The 23,075-nt window shown below is 27.3% G+C and overlaps 1 protein-coding gene across 1 annotated transcript; it reads left to right on the forward strand.

The window, feature by feature from the left end:
• The first annotated feature begins 12,585 nt into the window (after positions 1–12,585).
• Positions 12,586–20,535, forward strand: LOC132937022 (uncharacterized). The gene is made up of 12 exons (XM_061003846.1): positions 12,586–13,460; positions 14,207–14,374; positions 14,448–14,596; positions 17,227–17,431; positions 17,507–17,647; positions 17,742–17,831; positions 17,926–18,012; positions 18,111–18,200; positions 18,269–18,352; positions 18,413–18,681; positions 19,550–19,709; positions 20,337–20,535. Exons 4-12 carry the CDS (start codon positions 17,236–17,238, stop codon positions 20,456–20,458), a joined length of 1,239 nt encoding a protein of 412 aa, XP_060859829.1. The 5' UTR covers positions 12,586–13,460; positions 14,207–14,374; positions 14,448–14,596; positions 17,227–17,235; the 3' UTR covers positions 20,459–20,535.
• The last annotated feature ends 2,540 nt before the right edge of the window (positions 20,536–23,075 follow it).

A 23,075-nucleotide genomic window follows, 5' to 3' on the forward strand; every position in this document is an offset into this window, starting at 1 on the left:
TAAATCATCCAAATCGTCTTCAATTGGCTCTGCCATTCCATAATCCTCGTCGGGTCCATTAAAGCGATTTCCACTTGGTTTACTTCGTCTTATGCCATTTTCAAAAAGTTTTCTTCGTCGCATTATTGTATTTTTTCGTATTCTATTTAAATTATTAGAATACCGTTTAGCTTGCATACCTAAAATTAAAAAGATAATAATTTAAAATACGAGATTTGTCAATATTATGCATTAAAATAATATTCACATTTCATGTGCAGTAATTTAAATGCATTAAAGTAAGTACCTATATATTATATTTACCTGGGCTAAAGGATATAATTTGTTTTTGTATTGTCCATAAATAATTGTTGGAGTTGAAAGCTACTACTGCAGCTTCAACTCTAGTCTTATAATTATTTTTTTGAGTGAAGTTTATTCTCTTCCCCCCTACATGTTTATTTATCAAACTATTAAATTGCTCGCAAGGGTTGTTATCTGCATTTTCAATAAGACTGTCAGCGTTTACAATCAACCGATATATTATATTTTTAATTTCTACCATCATCCCACTTTCTTCAGCTTCGAGAACCAAATTTCGTTCTCCTGTTTTAGGTCCAGTACAAAAATAGGTAGCGCAGTTATTATGCTGACCCAATCTATGATACGGACAATTTGCTATATCTTTTTTCAAATCTAAAAATAAAAATATGTTTACAATAAATTATACAATTTAGTTGTAATTCAATAAAATAAAATTACCTTTCACTTTTTGTTCAACGGATGAATTATTTTTTAAATGATATTCAATAGCTTTTGTAATGTCGGATCGAAAACGTAAAATATTGGTAGTTATAAACTTTCTTATAGATATATAAGACTTATCAAAGTCTGTTCGTTTAGCAAGTGCTGTTAATTTTGTGCAAAAGTTTCTCAACAGATGGTTTCTGCATTCGATTTTTTTAATAATGAAATCGTTACCATATGGTTGAACATCATTTAATCGTCTTGACACACTACTGTCACCATCGCCTTTTGTATATATATTTATTAATATGCAGCGCCGGATAAGGAATGAAAATTTGATAGTTTCTCTAAACAGTTAAGTGAGGTCCTTAACACAATTAAAGAGCTAAAAGAAGAGAATAAGTGTTTAATAATGGAAAACAGTAAAATAAATAACATCGTAAAAATATTGTCAAGGAAGGTCAATTTATTGGAGCAAAAGGCTGTGAGCAATAATGTGGAAATTATCGGAGTACCTGAATCGCCTAATGAAAGTTGTATAGAAATTGTAAAGAACATTGCGGACAAGTTGGGAGTAAATCTATCAGTAAATAAAGCCTACCGTATGTATTCTAAGATTTTAAATAAACCTAAGAAAATTATTGCTGTATTAGACTCGGTCGATAATAAAAATAAAATAATGGAGAATATGAAAATTAAAAAATTAAATGCTAATAATTTTAATATCAATTGGGGAAACGGTAAAATCTTTATTAATCATGAACTTTCACCTTATAATAGGGATCTCTTTTATAAAGTTAGAATATTTGCTAAAAATAATGATTTTAAATTTACGTGGTACAACGACTTTAAAATATTTATAAAAAAAAAATGAAAATTGTAAAGCAAATATTATATTTGATGAAACTGATCTGACAAAGCTTTAGTAAAATCATCATTCAAGTTGTAAAATAAATTTTGATAAATAACTTTCATATCATGAATGACTTTAATGTATTAAATAATTATTTAGATTATAAAACAAAATATTTTGATTCCTTTTCTGAATTTGTAAAAACGCATAAATATGTTAATGGTAAGTTTATAAGTGTCTTCTGTAATAATATTAGGAGCATTAATGCTCATTTTAATGAATTTTTATTGTTTCTTAACAGTGATACTAACTGCTGTAAATTAGATGTAATAATATTAACTGAAACCTGGCATAATGTAGAATACTGTAATTTTAAGATTCCTGGATATAGACTGTCTTTCTCGAGTATTAAAAGAAACCAAAATGATGGTATAATTGGTATTTACCAGAACACAATTATGTATAGAATTAGTTGAATACAAACATACTGTGGCTAATCTTATGAAACTAAATTTTGTAATTAATAATACTCCATTTACCATTTTATGTGTATACAGGTCCCCCTCAAGTGACATCAATGAATTTTTGCCCATCTTAGATAACATTCTAAAAGACGAAATAAATAATAAAGGCTATCAAATTATAATTGGTGATATGAATATAAACATTGTGGGTCCGAATTTCACTAATAACGAATATCTTGATAAGATATCACAATATGGATACGAATCATTTATTAATGTGTTTACTAGAACACCGCTATGTAGCAAACATTCTTGTTTAGACCATATTTTTGTCAAAAGTAATAATAACATTAACGTTAACGGTAAAATTGAGGCTGGTGTGATTCAAACTAGTATTACGGACCACTTCTCAACAGTTATAGGTATTCAAATACATAACCAGAATCAACAAAAAAGTAATAACGTATATAAGACAATAAATTACTGCGATCTGAATGAAATATTAAAAAAATACAATTGGAATAAAGTGTATATTAATAACAATGTTAATGAATGCTACAATGTTTTTATTAATATGGTTGATAGTGCTATAAGTATGACCTCAATAACTAAAACAGCCAATTCAAAAAACAAATGTCTAAAAGAATGGATGACACCTGGCTTGCTTTGCTCTCTACGTAATAAACAAAAACTATCCTTAAAAGTTCATAAACACCCAAGTAATCACAAATTACGTGCACACTACATACTTTATAAAAATAAATTTTCAATCATTTTAAGATTAGCTAAAAACAATCATTACATAAATAAATTCAAAGAGGTTTCATATAGCCCAAAATTAACATTTAAACTGATTAATGATGTAGCTAATACAAATTGCAAAATTAAAAATGATGAGGAAATACATTCAATATTTTTTGGTAATGAAAATATCAATTCATCTTTAAACCCAATCAGGGTTTCCAATATTTTTAATAAGTATTTTACAACCATTGGGAGTAACCTTGGAGGCTTGATAAATAAATCAAACTTTCATTATGATGAACCAAATACAACTGAATCTTTTGATACAATTTTTAATGAAAAAGTCAGTGTCGACGAAGTTTTATTAATTATCAACAATTTAAAAGATAAGACAGCAGCTGGACATGATGGCATATCAGTTAAAACACTAAAACTCATAGCAAAAAATATCTCAGTACCATTAACCCATATTTATAACTTAAGCATATCGGAAGGTATATTTAGCAGATATATTTAAACTAGCCATTATAAAACCATTATATAAAAGTGGTGATCGAACAAGTATTAGTAACTATAGACCTATCTCAATGATCAGTAATTTCGCCAAAATACTTGAAAAGGTAATAAAAAGTAGGTTAATACAATTTTTAGAAAAAAACAATATTCTGTCTAAAAACCAGTTCGGTTTCAGACCTAAATTAGGTACTGAAAATGCGTTATATAATGCGACATCATTTATATATAATGCACTTGATAACAGTAAAAAAGCAACAGGAATTTTTCTGGACCTGGCTAAAGCTTTTGACACGGTGGATCATGCTGAACTTATCAATTTACTTCCTAATTTTGGTATAAAAAAATCAAGTTTTAAATGGTTCAAGAGTTATCTAGACAAAAGAAAACAAAAAGTAAAAATCAATGGCATTTTAGGGGATGAAATGTTAATTACTTGTGGAGTACCTCAAGGGAGTGTTTTGGGTCCTACTTTGTTTATATTATATATAAATAGTATATGTAATCTTGATATCAATGGACAAGTCGTACGTATGCAGATGATACTTGTTTACTTTTTTCTGGTGATACTTGGGATAACGTTCGAACAAAAGCTACACTCGGTTTCAAAAAAGAATTAGGTTACTTGAATCAAAGAAAACTTACAATTAATTATAAGAAAACAAATTTTATTAATTTCTCTATTCATAAGGATGAAAATAATTTTGATCATTTAAAAATACACAATTGTGGAAATGAACCTTGTGGTGAGTTAATTTGTCAAAGTATTTTCAGAGTGTCGTGCACTAGATATCTAGGATTAATAATCGATAATAACTTGAGATGGAATCTACACGTGAGTAATATTGTGTCACGACTACGAACAGTGTCTTTCAAATTTTATAAATTAAGGAATTTTTTACCAGTTCATACTTTAAGAATAATTTATCTTGCCTTATATCAAGCAATATTACAATACGGCCTGTTGGTCTGGGGAGGTACAGCCAAAAACGCACTACAGCCACTAATAATACAACAAAGATTAATAGTTAGGATCTGTCTGAGTAAGATAAGCCTAGAAGGATCAACAATAGAAAACTTTAAACTATTCAATGTTCTATCACTAGAAAAACTTTACAAAAAAATAGCTATATTTTTCATAGTTAAAAATTATTATCAATGGGTGGACGTCGTTAACATTAATGAAAAAAGAGGAAATAGAGCATACAATGCTAAGATACCTTATACTAAAAAATCTTTTGGGCAAAAATTTGTTAATTATCTTAGTCTCACATATTTCAACTCACTGCCAATTAATATTAAAATAAGTATATACGATAACTCCAGGAATCTTAAAAAGTCGAATCTCAAAAAATTAATTTTCAACTGGTTAGAAACTCATTTAGACTAGTGTTTACCGTTTATGTATATTATAATTCGTGTATTTGTTTATTTATTTATATTTTTATCAATTATTGTATTGATAACTAGATTTTGTAACTCTCTACCATCACCACAAGCTTGCTTATAGGTGGTAGATAGATTCATCTTATTATTATATTATTATATTATTATATTATTGTAAATTTGCTCTTTTTGAGCTATGTATAATTTATTATAATAAATGAATTAAAAAAAAAAAAAAAAAAAAAAAAATATATAAGTACAGATATTATTTTAATAATGATTTGGTCTTATTACCGATTAATTTATTGTATTTTAAACCATGCATGTATAAACTACTAGAAAATCTTTCCACGACAGCATCGGCCTCCATGGCAGTCGAAGTTTTCTTCCAGTTTAAAAAACACCTGTGGGTAGGTGGATTTTGGTTTTTTGTGAATGATTGTTGACACACTGAACAATATCTATTCCTAATCCCAATGAATAAAACTTTTTTTGTATTTTTCCCTATAATTGTAGCCTACAGAATACATAAAATATAAAACAATTTTACACATACGACATACAATAATATTCTTTTCTATTAGAATATCAAAAAATAAATTATGTTACATACAGCTCCAGAAAATGCATTAAACTTGGTTTTATAGGACCGTTTTGACCACTGCCCGTCTGCGATAACTGTACACATAGGTACTCCATCTTTATCCACATTGCCGTTTTCTAATGCTATCCTTCGTTCTTCGTCGCCGGCTTTTGCCATTTCTTCGATAGCAGTGTCTTGAATTGCATCACTTATGTTTGAAAAATTTTTAAGATACGCAGTAGAAGATATCGACGGGACTTCAATTGAAGCTGATAATTGACTGAGTTGCGTATGGCCTATGCCTATATATGTTATTTTTAATATAAAATACAAAAACACAAAAATGTGCAAATTATTTTGTAGTTAAAAATTTAAAAAATAATTATAAACTAAAGTCTAACGTTATTTCGTAAATATTTTTTAAAAACATTTGAAGTTAAAATTTGTATAAGACTCATCAAAATAATCATGTTAAATAATAGACAATAACTATCAATATTATCGCCGAAACTGTTGAGAACCTATTTATATACAGAACTACCAAAAAATACATACCAATAGCTACACTGCCATTTATTATCGCTTGATTAATTGGTAAATAAGGATTTTCATTTTCATTTTCCGTAGAAATACATGATGTCGTGCCACACATTTTGCATTCAAAATGAAATGTTGAACTATACCCTTTTCTAACTTCCATTTTAAAATCCATATCAATAAATGAACACCCAAATCTTTCATGCCGACTATTCATTATTTGCATAAAAAAATGTCGTATATCTACCACCCTGCGACCATCAAGTAACCTTCAAATCGTTAAAATGATTATATTATTTTATTTTTTAATAAATTAAAAAATATTTTTTTTTAAATTCAATAATTTGTTATTGTTGTTGTTTCGTCATTAGTGCTTGACTCATTTTCAACACATAAGCTATGTGCCATAACACTTGATGTATTTTTATTTACAAAACTACAGTCACTAAATACTCTAGCTGGTGTACTATGTGCAATTAACAACGAATTACCATCAAAACATGTGCTATTTAAATTATTTAAACTCAAATCCGGGTTCATATCATTCAAATTATTGTCATTCGTCAAAATGTCATTATTCTCAATGGTATTAATATTTGAAATAACATTTATACACGGCTGATAATTATCATGTTCAGATAAATTAGTTTCCAAATTGTTCACATGAGTTCCAGAACTAAAAATGAAAAATAAGTCAGCTATAAGCAGTACCTAAAAAAAGTGTCGATAACAAAATTTTGGGTGCTCAAAAAAACTTGAAAATTTAATACAAGATTTTCCATAAGTTTGGCTTACAATTATTAGATTTGTGTCTACTTACATTATTGTCATTATTATAATGAATAAGTCCATGTTCATGAAATAATGTATTTTTATTTTAAAGCTAATATTTAAAAGTACTTACCTCACATTCTTACGACGAACCCCGTTACGAACTTCTTTCATTTTTTTTTTTAAAGAAGTCTTAACCGATCGGGTTCTTTTCTTTACGACGGCGCGAATTTTTTTTGGTGACATATTGACAAAACAAATTTGTCACAAAAAAAAATAGTTATGGTTATGTTCAAGAGTATACAAATTAATAAGTACAATGTATAAAATAAAAAGGCCACTCTGATCTCGATTAATTACAATTATGTATATATTAGACAAGTATCGTAATATGTAGTCATAGACAAGTATACGAGTATGTAGTAATCCCACAGTGTATCCTGTCATAAGGTGACCAAGATTAGACTGTCGATGGCACGACTAAGTGTAGCTTATAAAATATAAATAGTTAATTTGTAATAGCCATTGATTATATATACTATATTATAGTATGCTAATAGGCTATAGTCTATATGCATTATTCAAGATAACAATATTATGTCTATCGAATTCTGATTATCGGAATTTTTATTTTTGTCACAATAATTCGTCGAGACGCCAGACGATCGTCCGGTGCGGGCCGATGACGAAAAACACGAGTGCTTGAATGGAGTAGGGGAAGCCGCGTCGTGTCGTTTTACGCCACCAGGGAATAATTCGATAATAATTATTAGAAAAATTATTTTACAATAATTTCACATGCTAAAAATTGTTTTGCGCGGGACAACTTTACTCCTTCAATATTAACAAAAAAATTACCAAAATTTTACATCCCTATAAAGAAGAAATTTATCTGTGTCGTAGCGTCGTTATTTTTTTGATAACACTACCCAATCATTTTTAATAATTAATTGAAAAATACAAAAAAACCTAATGTTCTCAAACCAATAACTTTAATCGTATTTATGTTTTCCAAAAAATAAAAACGCTACGACATAAATAAAATTCTTCTCTATGTGTTGTAAAATTTTGATTATTCTATTATAGTTATGATGCGAGAAAAGTTGTCCCGCGCGAAACAGTTTTTACAACCGAATTACGAGTGGTGTGGTGTCCTCTTAAATACATAACATTATGTTGCATGCTTTAATAATGATTATTGAGTCAATAGGTCAGAATTTTACGATTTCAATTCTGTGGTGTTTGGGTAAAGGGGGATAAGTCAAAAAACGTGTATTTTGAGATAACATGTAAGAGACGTAGAGAATTTTTTTTTTTACGTTTGTGCATAACGGGATAACTCGAACGACGAATTAAACAGTAGTAATTAGTGTGTGAAAAACGGGATTAAACACTTATAATGCAGTTTAGTTTGATCAAAACAGTATAACTCAGTTGTACCATATTACAAATTTACTACTTTTGTGAAAAATAAGTCAAGTTGACTAGTATCTTATTACACATATTTTAGTTTTGTCCAAAATGAGATAAGTAAACTTGTCCCTCTTCACACACAATTTAATTGACATATCTCATTTCTATCATTATTACTAACATACTATTACCAATATTGCCAAAGAACAATAATATTTATTATTAATAGAATGTCTCACATTATTTTATTTTGACAACACTGATTTTAACAACACAATATTATATTAATTAAAAACCTTATTAGTTTGTTATCAGTGTCATTCCATGCTTTTATCGAGATGATTAATAATGCAATACAATAAAAATATAAACTGTTTCCATGACAAGCCATGATTAGCTAATCAAATTGCATCTTGTCTGTCTAAACATTTATATGATATTGATCCCCAAGTATTTCATATTACTTTGTATTCTGATACACGTGTTGCAATTGGTCCGGAAAACAGGGAAAAAAAGACCATTTAAAGTGATCCAAATGGAGCTCAATGATTTCTATGAATATTTTGCATTACTATAATCTACATTGCAAATAAAAAATGTAAAAAACAATGTTGGAGAAAAATTGAAATGGCAACCAGTAAAATGGCTTCGATACACTAAAGACAATCTTGGTACTCTGCAATATAAAGATACACTAGATGTTTTAGAACCATTTAAGTACCTGAAACTACTTAAACAAGGACAAGCTCGTAGTTCATTTATTCCCCCTCTAACATATACTAAACCAATTCCAATCACCGAAGCCAAAAAAAAAGACTTACTTTCTCTGCTACAGTTTATTTTTACAGTTTTCCATGATTTTTATAAAAATGTATCAACTGATAAATCCCAAATAGACCAGATATGTCTTGATGACTTATAATATAAGTTTAAAATTAAATTAATATTCTGATATTGTTATTTATTATTATAAAAAATAAGAAAGACTAAGTAGTGTCAAAATGTTATTTTTTCAATTATAAGGTAAAAAAGATTTTTATTTAATTTCTTTATTTAAAAGGATACAATTTATTTTTTGTGTTATAAAAAATTATAATTATGTTATAATAATAAATTACCATGGAAACAAAAAAAAATGAATTGTTTATATTTACCTAATATGATATCTAAAATAAATAATTTTAATGTTAAAGTTGATTATAATCTATATCTATACTAATATTATAAAGAGGAAAGATTTGATTGTTTGTTGGGGATAAACTCCGAAACTACTGAACCGATTTCGAAAATTCTTTCACCAATACAAAGCCACATTCTTTGTGAGTGTCATAGGCTAATTTAAAAAGGGAAGTGATCACCCCTGGTAGGTGCTCAAACAGGAATTTTGAGATTTACGATAGACATTTTTGTTTTTTAATGGTTGGTGTGGGTTATATATATAGATAAAAATAATATTATTCTTCTATAAACCAATAGAGCGACCTTTATATAAACAAACACTTCCACCGTAAATCTCAAAATTCCTGTTTGAGCACTTCCCCAGGCTTCTATAAATTTGTTGTAGCGTGGTGTTATGATATAGCCTATAGCCTTCCTCGATGAATGGACAACAAGAAAATAATTTTTCATTTCAAACCAGTAGTTCCTGAGATTAGCACGTTCAAACAAACAAACTCTACAGCTTTATATATTAAAGTATAGATATATAAATTAATGTTTTTGTGTAGATTAGACCTCTGGGAAGAAGGCAGGCTAATTTAAAAATGGTTAAATTTGGTTTTCTTTTATTCATCTGATATTAGTACGGTTAGGTTAGGTTAGGATTTTGTATTATAATCTATATATATAAAAAAAAGTGTACATTTTGAATAAATTGTATAACTCAAGATGCACCAAACCGATTTCGATAAAAATTTCAGTGCATATTAAGATTGATATGTAGATGGTTTCTGTGAAGTTTGTACGCTGTGGTATAAGTTGTTCCGGAGTTATGGTCTCTTAAGTGCACACCTGGTGACATGGCCAAAAACAACAACAACGTCTATACAATTTATCTTAACTTCTCCGTTACCCGGAATAAAAATTCTGATTCGCAGCAGTATATTATCAGGTAGGCAATCTATCTGCGGTAGATCGTGGACCCCGTGCTATTTGTACGTAAGTGTATGATTCAACTCTAAAGTATCAAAGTTATACTAAGTTTGTCGTATTCCACCTACGGTGGATTAATATAATCAATGATAATCTATTTATACAAAAATGGAGGGTGAAAAATGTACGTTACCTCATCAATCGAGAACGGCTGGTCCGATTTGGCTCAAATTTTTTTTTTAAATTTTGGACACCATACACCGAATATTAAATAACGAATTGAACAAAGTTTGAGTCATATAGAGCTGGTACATTTAACGGGCAACGAAGTGCACGGGATCAGCTATACTATAATAAAAATATATAAGTATTGTTAAAATGTTAAAAATATTTTAATGTGTTATTGGAAATAAGTCAGAAAAAAATTCGGGTAAAAAGAGTCAACTCAATAAAAAAATATTTTTTTATTTTTTTTTTTAAAAGATTATTTATTTCATTATATTAATATTTAGAAATATAGCTTGACAAGAAGTTAAATTATTAAATACATTTAGGTCTTCTTCAAATGGAATAAAAGATTTTTCTCAATAAATTTTCAAAATTTCAAATGCGTTTACTCAACATTACCAAATATGGACTTAACCCCCTTTACCCAAACACCACAGAATTATTTGTTATGAATTTATGCAAATGAATATAGAGTTAAGATATCTTATGATTCATACTATATAAAAATCTAAAGTAGAGAAGAAAACATTTTTGATGCATAACAATGCATATATATTGAGATACGAGTATAGTTAGTCGAAGAATATTTTTGAATACAACCCATTTTTTTTTGATTTTACACAACCCACACAGCAATTGTTAATCAATACGATTGTATAAATATTTTTATTTGATTTAAATTCAAATATTTAAAATTTATAGTTGAAACAATATTGAATATATATTAATTTTTATTGATTGTAACCAAAATATTTATCAATCATTATTAAATATTTAAATAATCATATTTTATTTTCAATTAATATATGAGGTTTAATAAGTTTTAAAATTTAATAATTATTAAATATACTGTGTTTCAATAACTATTTAAAATTAAAATTAGACGTTTATCCAATATTTATATTTAAAATTAATTGTTGGTTTTGTGTTGTTTGGAATAAATATTTTTATTTTCAACTACTATTTAATGTTTAAATATCGTTACAAATTAATTTAAATTAAATATTAACATATTATATTGATATTAAGTTAAAAATGCTTCAATTTCTATGTTATATAATCAGGGCTGTATTTAGAATTTAGGCGCCCGGGGCACTTATAAAAATCCACCCCACCCCATTTTGTGGCAGAATGAGGAGGGGGGACAAGGCCACCCGCAGCGCGGGGGGGGGGGCTGAATAAAAAAGTCCATTAAAATTTATCGCCCCCAAAAAATTTCACGAGAGGGGCAATTGCAGCCCACCCTGGCCCCCCCCTAAATACGGGCCTGTATATAATTATAAATTGTAGTCGCCTATATATAGGTATATATATATATATATTTTAATTATATTACCTTTTATCTATGATAATAAAAGGGAATGTTTGCACTTTGCAGGCGTATGTTTAGCCGTATAGGTACAATCGACTCTTACTATTAATTTCTATTTTATATATTATTATAATTACCTACTCAAAGTATAGTAGCTGGTACCTATATAATAACTGTATAAATATATATTTATATTATACAGAAAAATCTATCTTTTTCTTTTTATTATGTTTTATAATTTTTAAAATTATGTAAAATTTTTATTATATTATATTTTGAACAAATGAAAATATATAAATATATTGATATAATTATAATATTATAATAAAATCATAGATGGCAGCGATAGAGATTAATACAAAATATAATGTTTTGTCGCAATAATTTAATTGATAGACATTATTTTTATTATTAATTTTTAATAACCCTATCGATTTTTGATTGTATTTATACAATTTAAATATATAAATCTGATAACCTGCTGCAAGGATTGGGACTTTATGAATTTGCATATTTGTTCATTAGGTGAATATAGAAAAAATCTGGTTCGGTATAAAAATTTGTTTTGTGTTGTCTGGGTTTGAAATTTAAAGTTTAAACATTATTACAGTGAATATTATTGATTTTTTCTATTAATATCCATATTTTAATATAGATTTATTGATTTAATTATTACTATACTAACTGCGTCATAAAGAGTTAAGATACTTTATCTAACTTAACAACTTTGAGTTGGTAGTTTCAAGTTTGGTACATTTAATATCTTGATACAGACTTGATCTAGACGTTCTAGTACCTAAGACCTAAGTATTTTATATAGTTGTAAAATATGTAAGAGTAAGACCTACCTCAGGTTCCTTGTGATTTTATTTAATTGGTTTTAAAACAGTATACCTATAGGTATTTTACTTATTTTATGATCTCTGTATCAGTAGTTGCAGACTACGTGTATCAAAGGTAAGGAATTATTATACTCGCTATTATTAAGAAATGCAATTAACTAAATGCAGGTTAAAAGCGTATAGAATATTAGAATCTATACTATAGATGCGGATTGTTCTACATTTGTTTTATTTAAATGTAGGTATCAGAATATTCATTGTTATTTTTGTAAGTATTAGCCATTAAGACGTACAAATTATAATATTACAATACAATATTCAAAATTCAGTTTGTAGGAGATGATACTGTTTAAAATAGTTGTAAAATATAGTAAATTATTAAGCTGCGTACACTGCATTAGCGAGCCGAACCTCTTGCGAAGTGCGAACTATTTGCGAACCGTTCGCACGAATCCATTTACCGTCGGTTTTTTTTGACCAACTTCTAGCAAACTTGGTACAAATTTGGACGTCACAAACGGTTTGCAAAAGGTTCGGCGGCTTAACAATATTGTCTATTTTAAGTTATAAATATAGAAATCTGTTGTTGTTGAATTATAATTTATAAGTAATTTGCGGGGAAAACCATAAACGACCGTTGCGTCCACCGTACTCCGCACTGCCCATGTTTATCGTTCGGGCACGGCGTTCGTTGGCCGTCGGCCGTCTGTCACGCACTCACACGACAATCGACAATACGACATCGGACATACATATTACATACACTGATACAAATGTCAAATAATTACAATTACATTGCAGATTTAACCAAGTATTCTTGTCTAAATGCATTTTACATTTTAACATAAAACATTCAACATACGTATTCGTCACTTGTAATAATTAATAATTATTATACTGTACGTTTTATTGTGTCGTTCGTTTTTTACGATGGAAGTCATAATATAAAAAATATCTGCAGTTTACAGTTCACGAACACATGTTTGTCTACATTTTGGTAAGTATACTTAAGTTTTTATTATCGTGCTCATTATTGTTAATTGTTATTAATATTAGGTATAAATTATTGTAATCACCTACTAAAACGATGTAGACAGAATCAGAATGAATAGTTAAGCATAAAAATAATAAGTTATTTAATATAAACAAATAGGTATTACATTTTGTATTACGTATATTGTTATTTCTATGTAATATGTTATAAATATATAGTGACGGGCCAGTTTCATTATACTGCAGGTGATATTATTAAGTAATTCATTTGTTTTACTAAGTATATTAATATGTAACAATGTAAAATTATATAAATTAATTATTGTGGTTGGACTCCCTACTTTCACTATAAGCTTATTGTTTGTGTATTAACTTTGTTGGTTACCTACACATTTTGACCGTTGCTACAATCTGTAAAATATGTAAATACAAAATGTATATAATATAGTGTTCTTAAATTGAATTAATTTAAATATAAAATATATTAATACCTATTGGCTATTACTTAAGCAAGTTGTTTGATAACTTATAAATATATAATATACCTAAAATGTTTAAGTACTAGCCATGGTGGTGTAAGTAGCTGATAGTGTAATAAGATTATAATATAATATATAAATCATATTATGTTCAGAATTAATATTAATGATAGGAGTTGGAATAGTCTGCTATTGGTAACAATACTCTGGACGTACAAATTTTTAATTACAATTTACAGTTAACTATAAATTTGTTTTTCCTTTTAAAAAGGTTATTGGATGAAGTAAAAATTGAGATATTCGCAAGTTGACGATTGTAATGTACCTATAAACATAGTACATTTATGTCAATAATTTATATTTTTAACAACTTAAAAATTATAAATTTACAGCTTCAGACGCCACGATAAATTATTAATTTATATCAATTGGGATTTTGGTAAGAATAAACAAATTAAATTTACAATAAAATATTAAGTAGATAATTTTTTTTTTTTTTTTTAATAAATTAGTTACCCTAAAGAAAATTGCAGTATACTGTTGCTGATGAATTCAATGCTTGGTATTGAAGTATAATTATTATAGAAATTGTATATTAGCATATTATGCTTTTATCATTTATTATATTTATATAAGTTTCCAGACGCCAACAAAAATATAGGTACACAGTATTATTTTTATATTATTTTCAATGTAAATTTTATTTAAGTTAGTAATAAGTTTAATTTATTTGTTTTACAATAAATTATTAATAGTTTGAAGTTAGCTGGTAGGTAGTAAAGTGTTTTCATATCTACTATTATTTACACTAGTAGGACTTTTCTATAATATATTATACATATAATAATAGTCATTCTTTTATTTTATTTTAATGACAAATATGTCTAGTAAATCTGAAAGTAAATCTACTAAGCGTAGAAGATATTTGAACGATATGGAAACTATTGATTTTATTGTTGAAAATCAAGAACAATTAAACTTTTTCCCACAATCAAGTACATCCCAAGATAATGGTAATAATTTGGTTGTAGAAAGCCATGCTAGACCATCTCCCAGCGTAATTGGTAATGATGATCACCTTTCTAACAGTCTTAGTATTGATACATCTACCTTTCCTTTTTCAAGTATTAATTTTGATAACAATAATGTAGACATATCTGATTATGGTGATCTACAAAATGAATCATGTAGCTCCGATTCAAATGATGAATGTTTAACAAATGCTAATAATATTTTATATGATGATCAATGTTCTATTCTTAAACTTATTGCTAATTGGACAATTGAACATAATATTACATTATCTGCACTATCTTCTTTATTAAAGGTTTTAAAAAATCATAAATGTTTTAGTTATTTTCCTGTTGATGCTAGAACGGTGTTGAAGACACCTAATAAACCTAACAAAATTCAAACTGTTCAATCAGGATATTATTACCATTTTGGTATTGCAAATGGTTTAAAATCTCATTGTAATTTTTCAATTATTAAAAAAAATATAATTAAATTGGTTGTTGGCATTGATGGTTTGCCTTTGACAAAAAGTTCCTCAAGCGCCTTTTGGCCAATTCTCGCATATGCTCGGTACAGTTCTTTTAAATCTAATGTGTTCATAATTGGTCTTTATTGGGGGAAAGAAAAACCACAAAACAGTAATTTATTTTTAAAAAATTTTGTTGATGAACTTAAACTTTTAGCAGAAAATGGTTTGGATACTGGTTATGGTAAAAAGTATGTGAAGGTAGATACATTTTGTTGTGATACTCCAGCCAAGAGTTTTATTTTATGCACCAAAGGTCATGTTGGATATTATTCCTGTCCAAGATGCACCGTTGAAGGTGAACGTATAAATAATACCATGTGTTTTCTAGGTACAAATTTTCGCAATAGAACTCATTTAGATTTTATAAACCGTATTGATGATGAACATCATATAGGCAATACAATATCAATTTTAACTGAAATACCTTATATAAATATGGTGGACGATTTCAGTATTGATTATATGCATTTAGTATGCTTAGGTGTTGTTAAGAAATTGATTTTATTATGGTTGGGTATATTTAAAAAATCTCCTGTACATGTTCGCATACAAAGCCGATATGCAAATATAGTTACCAATCGTCTCTTATTTAATAAAAAATATGTAACTGTTGATTTTTCAAGAAAACCTCGGGGATTAAATGATGTAGTGAGATGGAAAGCAACCGAGTTTAGACAGTTCTTACTTTATACTGGACCTATAGTGCTAAAAGGAATTTTATTGGATGAATGTTATATTCATTTTATATGTTTACATGTAGCCTTTAGAATTCTATTATCTTCTAATAGTACTGAAAAGTTGGTAAATTTTAGTAAAAAAATGTTGATACATTTTGTTGAAAAGTTTGAAGAAATTTATGGATCTCAATTTTCATCTCAAAATATCCATGGATTAATCCATATTGTAGATGATTATAGGAAATTTGGCTCCTTAGAGGAATGCTCTTGTTTTCCATTTGAGAACTACATGAAGTTTTTGAAAAAAATGGTAAGAAAACATGAGAGACCACTAGAGCAAGTAATAAAACGCTATCAAGAATTTTTAACCTTTAGTGAATGTAAATTAAACAATCCATGCAATGAAATAATATACAAAAAAAAGCATGTTAATGGACCTTTACTTGAACACTTTACTACCTCTCAGTTCCAAATAATTGTTAAAAATAGAATTAAAATAGATATAAATTCTGTTTCTGATTGTTATATAGGGTTTGATTATGATAAAAAATTATGTATTTTTAAAGTTATAAATATTTGTAAAGATTCTATTAATGGTAGAAATGTATTTTTGGTTAAACAATTTAATAAAATTTGTTGTTACTTTAAAAAACCTATTAATAGCTTAAAGTTAGGTATAGCATTAGTTGATGAATTATCTGAAGATTACACAACAATTGATGTAGAGTTAACAGAATTTTCTAAGTATATGATATTAATTGATAATGATAATAATAATGTAGCATACCCCATTTTACATACTCTTGATGTTATTTGATTATTATTTGTAATACAATTATTAATTTTATGTGTATGTTATAACATATAACCATAAATAAATTGATCTTATTATATATTTTATTTACTTTTTATTATTACAAATTCTGAGTTGATAAAATACTTAATATAATATTTATATATATTGAATAATTGATAATATCTAAATAATATGTATAGGTATCCTTATAAATTGTAATTTATGCTATGATATTTATTGTTTAACAAACATTATTTATTGTTGTATTATTATAGTATTAGAATATGGCAACCTATTCAGTAGTTCACTTTTATGGTGATGACTCTGTAGAACCTGTACCCAGTTTTTGGTTCACAAAGAATGGAACTTGTGCGTGGCCAAAAAACAGAGCTTTGATTAAGAAATTTGTACAACTTAAAACTATTCCTAATGAAATTGAATTTGATTACCATGAAGCAAGAATTCTTAAAAAAAATATCAGTAAAAAATATTATTTGATAACAAAATTCCTAACTATTAAATACTTTTAAAATTTGATACCTTTTTATACTATAGAATCATTTGGAGAAGCTAATAATTTGGCAGAAAAAGGGTGTAATCAAAGTGACCTGTCAGATATTGGTGAATTAAAGTCTAAGAGAAAATTAAAAGTAAAAACCAATAACCAGTCATATTCAGATTGTCCCGAGTATTCAGGTTATTAATTTTATTTGTTCTCCTAATTAAATAATAATATATCTGTATATTTTAATTTATAACACTTATGTATCACAATTATTATTTTATTTAGATTCTGATGATGAAAAATTCAATAAAAGTAATAAGTCTGATCGTACATTAAAATATGCAGGTTGGTCTCCTTCTCCAAAAAAGTTGAAAAGTAAGTTTTTACTTGTAATGTATTATAATAAATAAATAAATATCTATTGTATGTTATTTTGTACGTATAATATATATGAATATTTTTTTTAAAGTGCTGAAAAATCAACAAAGACCATCGATAGTTAAACAGCTGTCTTATGACATACCATCAAATTTGACTGATAAGTATAAGAATGATGGTAAGTCATAATGTATTTGTTATTCACTAATAATTGCTACAAATGATTTATATCAATAGGATAGATGTATTATATATAATCATGTTTTGTTTTTACAGTACCAACATTTAATTTAAACTATTATGATAAAATTAATAGTAATGAAGAAATCATTGAAATTCAATTAGAATCTTCTGATGTTCATCTTGGTAAATATTATTTTTTTTAACAATAAAGTTATTATTTATTTATTTAAATTTCAATTATATTTTAACAGATGAAAGAAGTTCAGAAGTATGTATCAGAACACCTAAACTATTAGACATATCTACAGAAGCTGTTAAAAATAGTACACCACTAGGTAATTCTTCAGTTTGATTTAAAAATATACTTTATATTTATATTTACAAATTTCATACAGGCACAGATTATCAAAAAGAAACTTTACATATGTTGACATTTATCAAACATGAATTAAGACGTATCATAAACAATCAAAGGGATATGGCTCAAAGACTTGATTTTATTGAAATACGTTTAAATAGCATGCCAACAAAAGATTCTTCTATGAATGGGATATCCTCATCATTATTAAATGATATGACTTGTCCGTTACCCATCGATAATATGGCAGATCTTGATACATTGGAAAATAATATTTTGGGAGAAGGTACATTCCGCATAAACTTGGTAAGAAACTAAACTATCTTTGATTTACTTATAAAATGGTTGAAATATTGAGTTTTAATTAATTATAATTTAATTTTTGTAACTAAATAAGTATAGTAATTTTAGAGTAATCGAAGAAACAAGTAAAAGTTCTGTGCTAAATAATATTATAATACGCTAGGTATTCATAATAATATTATATAATACTATTAAAAATACTAGCTATTATTTTATACCTATAAATATTTCTAAAAAAAGCAACTAAGTAAAATGATTATCATGGATATATTTGTCGTATAATTTTAGAGGATGCTACCCATGCATTTGTTGTCTCTGTCTTACACACGTACGACATATCAAAATTGTGTTCACTAGTTTCTATAGTTTTGATATTAGAGTGAATTGACCTTTTATACAATTTTTAGATAATAACATTATTTGTGCTTAAGCGTTGGCTTTTACTAAATATGTATTTTAATTTTCAAGAGAGATATGATCATTTTTAATTTTTGATATTTCACATACCCATATTTTGCTTTAAAATGAAAAAATTTAAAAATCGCCAACGCTTAAGTACAGAGAATGTTCTTACCTAAAAGTTTAATAATAGGTCAACTCACTCTAATATCAAAACTATTGAAACTAGTGAACAAAATTTTGGTATTTCGTATGTGTGTAAGACGGAGACAACAAATGCATGGGTAGCATCCTCTTAAGGACTTGGAAGATCATGGCCAAGTTTCTTATATGTATACCTACTGTCTAATATTTGTTTACTCAGTTATTAAAGTATAAAGGATAAGTTGTTTTTATTTTCATTTATTTCCTTAGTTTTGAAATTTGAGAGTTTTGCCTTTACAATTATTTTAATATATTTACATATTTTTAGGTGAATGAACTATCTTATATTGGTGGAAAAAATGTTAAATCGATGGTAAAAAGGCTTATGGCTAAGTTATTTAAAGATGAGTTACTGAAAGACTTCTCTTATACAGGGAAAAAAGGAAAACAGAAATTTTCAAATTTAGCAACTTGTTCAGTAATATTTGGTAAGATGCATAATAATTATATAATATAACTATTGATTTTATTGTGTAGTAGGCAGTGGTGTAGGGAAAAGATGATTATTTTTAAGCAATGGTTTTTAAAAATGTATGGGTGGGTGTACCCATGATGCTTAATTTAGTAAAATTTGTAAGTCAATAGTGCAGATAATACATGCTCAGGCTACATAACTACTATAATCATTTATTAATATGATATTTTATTATCAGGTACAATATAATAATAACAATGTTCATTTATTATATAAATATAATTCATTTTATAACTAAAATAAAATGTGTAAAATATATCTTATTAAATCAAAATTTAAGATAACTAATAGTTTACATGCAATAAAATAAATAACTATAATAATGTACACACATAAATTTTAGTAAAACTATTTGCAGATTTGTAAACATATAAATGCATATGTTTTAACATGTTATATAAATGGCCATCAGGAAGAATATATTATATATCCTCATTCAACATAAATATAATCTTTTCTCTTAACCAAAAATAAGTTAAACACACTAATGTGTAATTTCTGTTTAGTTATAATGTATAATGAATACTACTTATATGCTATATTTATACCTATTATTAAAACTTTCTTATTTAATTTTTAGATGCCATCAAAACTCAAGAAAAGTTTAAACACAGTACTCAAAATGAAATGGAAGATATTATTAAGTATGTACTTGCTCAAGCTCCATTTAATTTGAAGAGGCAAATTGAAAAAAAAAACTAACCTTTATATTTTTTATCATCCATACTAATTCTTTTATTTAAAGCTGTATCAATTTTTTTTTAATCCAAGTTGGAATATTTTTTTTTTAAGCGATTTAAATATATTAAAACTTAAAAGTTTAAAATAAATAATATATTTTATACAATGATATATTGAATAATATTTTTTTTTTTTTTTTAGATTGGAATTTCTTTTATTTTTAACTGTTTATTTTCTTTTTGAGCACATATACAGTGCAGGTTTATTTAAAAAAGTATTTATATATTATAATTTACAATACCTAGACATTAATTCCTCATTTAATTTTTATATTATGTGTACTTAATTTTTGATTGTATAATATTAATTAATGAAAATAAAATGTTAATTATTATTAATTGCAGTTGTTTATTTTATATTTATTTAACATTTGTTTTCCTCGTATTCAATGTAAGTTAACGTTGATGGTACATTAATTAACCATTACAAAATCATAAATAAATATAAATTTATAAATATTAATTATTTAATATTGATTAAATATTTTTTTTTTACTTTGATTAATAATTATACAAAGGGTTCAACCAATATTTATTAGGAATTATATAATATATAAAAATCTTTTATCTATGAAAATTTAACATTTGTTTAATATTGAATACTTTTTTGAAATATTTATTTAACTTTGTATAAATATATCATTGCTGTGTGGGAATGAATATAGGATAAGGATCAGAACACCATACTGACAGAAAAAAAATATTTACGCTCTTTTATAGTTAAATTTATTTTTTATTTATATATTTGCGAGTGCAAATTTTCAAAATCAAAAAACAAACAATTTGTTATATTATATTTTGTTGCTTTGATTTACATAAGTGTACTATTCCACTTATTATCAATTTATGCAATAGCGCATTGTTGTCATACGACAGCCATAATTGTTGAATTACTTTATATATTAGCAAAAAGTTTACAAAAATATATAAAATATAAGAGAATATTATAGACTTAAACTTAAACTTCTGGACTAATGATAAATCGCTTTTGCCTCATCAAACCATTATTATTTTAGATTCTGAACGGAGCAAAGAAGCTAGTGGTTTTACAATAGTGTTAGTTATTTTTTTTTTTTTTATCCTGAATATAAAATTTCTACCAGAAGAAGTGCTTCGATTTCAAAATATAGTACCTTATCTTTTATCAAATTGGACAAAGATGATACTTTAGAGAGGTTATTTTTCAATTTTCTTAATATTTATTAAACGCCACGGGAAAAACCACCGACAAATTACAAAAAACCGCTAAAAATGGGATTTTAATTTCTAACGCTTTATTTATCACCATAGAAACGAATAAAAAAATAATAATATTATAATATTAATTCAACTTACCGGTTATGATAAATAATAACGATATAAAATATACAGTCTGATAAACCGTCTCCGCTCAGAATCGTTTTTCTTAAGCAATGATATTATATCATTGAATTCAAGTTTAATACAATTCGTTATACATTAACCCACTAGTAACCTACTGTACAGCAGAGCGACATCTACTTACCCGCTTTTTATTACTAATTTGTTAACTTTACAATCTTTAATTATGCTTTATTTTCTAGGATTATTATTTGTTGTCTAAACGGACAACATTCTGAACAAAGAAATATTAGTCGTGATGGTATGTTGTATATTCATGGTTTTGATAAAAATACTGAAAGAATTATCAATTTGTTTATGAACAATACATTTTAAATACTCATGTAAATTTTGAAAGATTTTGTAACGTCACAGAATTTTATCACTATTTTATATTATTATACCAATCGCATGCCATTAATTATTATCATGAGCAATGTTACGTAATACTCGATCCTCGACCCCCATAACACCTGCAGTGTCCGCTTGTCGACAGGCCGCCGCCGATGCCGGTCGTCGCCGTCGGTCGCGACCGACGCGTCCGTCGGTGCGCGCCGACAGGGCAGTTTGTCATTCCCTAATTAATGTAACTTTCCCATGGTCATGCGACACTGATTTTCCCCACCAATACCACGAAGACGACCAGGGCCCAACGGCCGAAGACGACCGCTGACGCCTCACCACTCTCTTGTTTTTTCTACACCGAGACAGCTGAACCTGCAAGACTCTGCCGTATACGACTTGTACGCGTACATCCACGTTTTTCAACGGCAACCATTGTCTTTTTCTTTTTCTGTAAAAAACCGTGATTGAAACCTCATCATGATGGGCTGAGCAATGCCAGTGGGCCGTGGTGGCCATATAACACGGACCGCGATGGGTTTCCACTCCACAATGTGGATCCACGTTTTCGACGACCAGGTGGGCCATGCCGGCCACGTGTGCGCCGGCGACAGTTTTGTCAGCCTACCCATATCTTCGGAACGTCAACAACCACCTCAACAGTCAACCTCATGATTTTGTAATGTATCATTTCTTTTCCCCACCATACCCCTCTAAAATTTTGTTGTAATATTTTCCTCTCTTTCTTTTATTATGAAAATTTTGTTATACGCGACAGCTCGGGCGGCAACCCTATGGTTAGCTACCCATTATTGGCAAATTATTCTATTTAAAACACCGTCGGTGTCACGCAGAACCTCGTGGGCCGACCTGAGTTT

This window comes from Metopolophium dirhodum, chromosome 1 (assembly GCF_019925205.1).
Source record: "Metopolophium dirhodum isolate CAU chromosome 1, ASM1992520v1, whole genome shotgun sequence".
NCBI lineage: Eukaryota > Metazoa > Arthropoda > Insecta > Hemiptera > Aphididae > Metopolophium > Metopolophium dirhodum.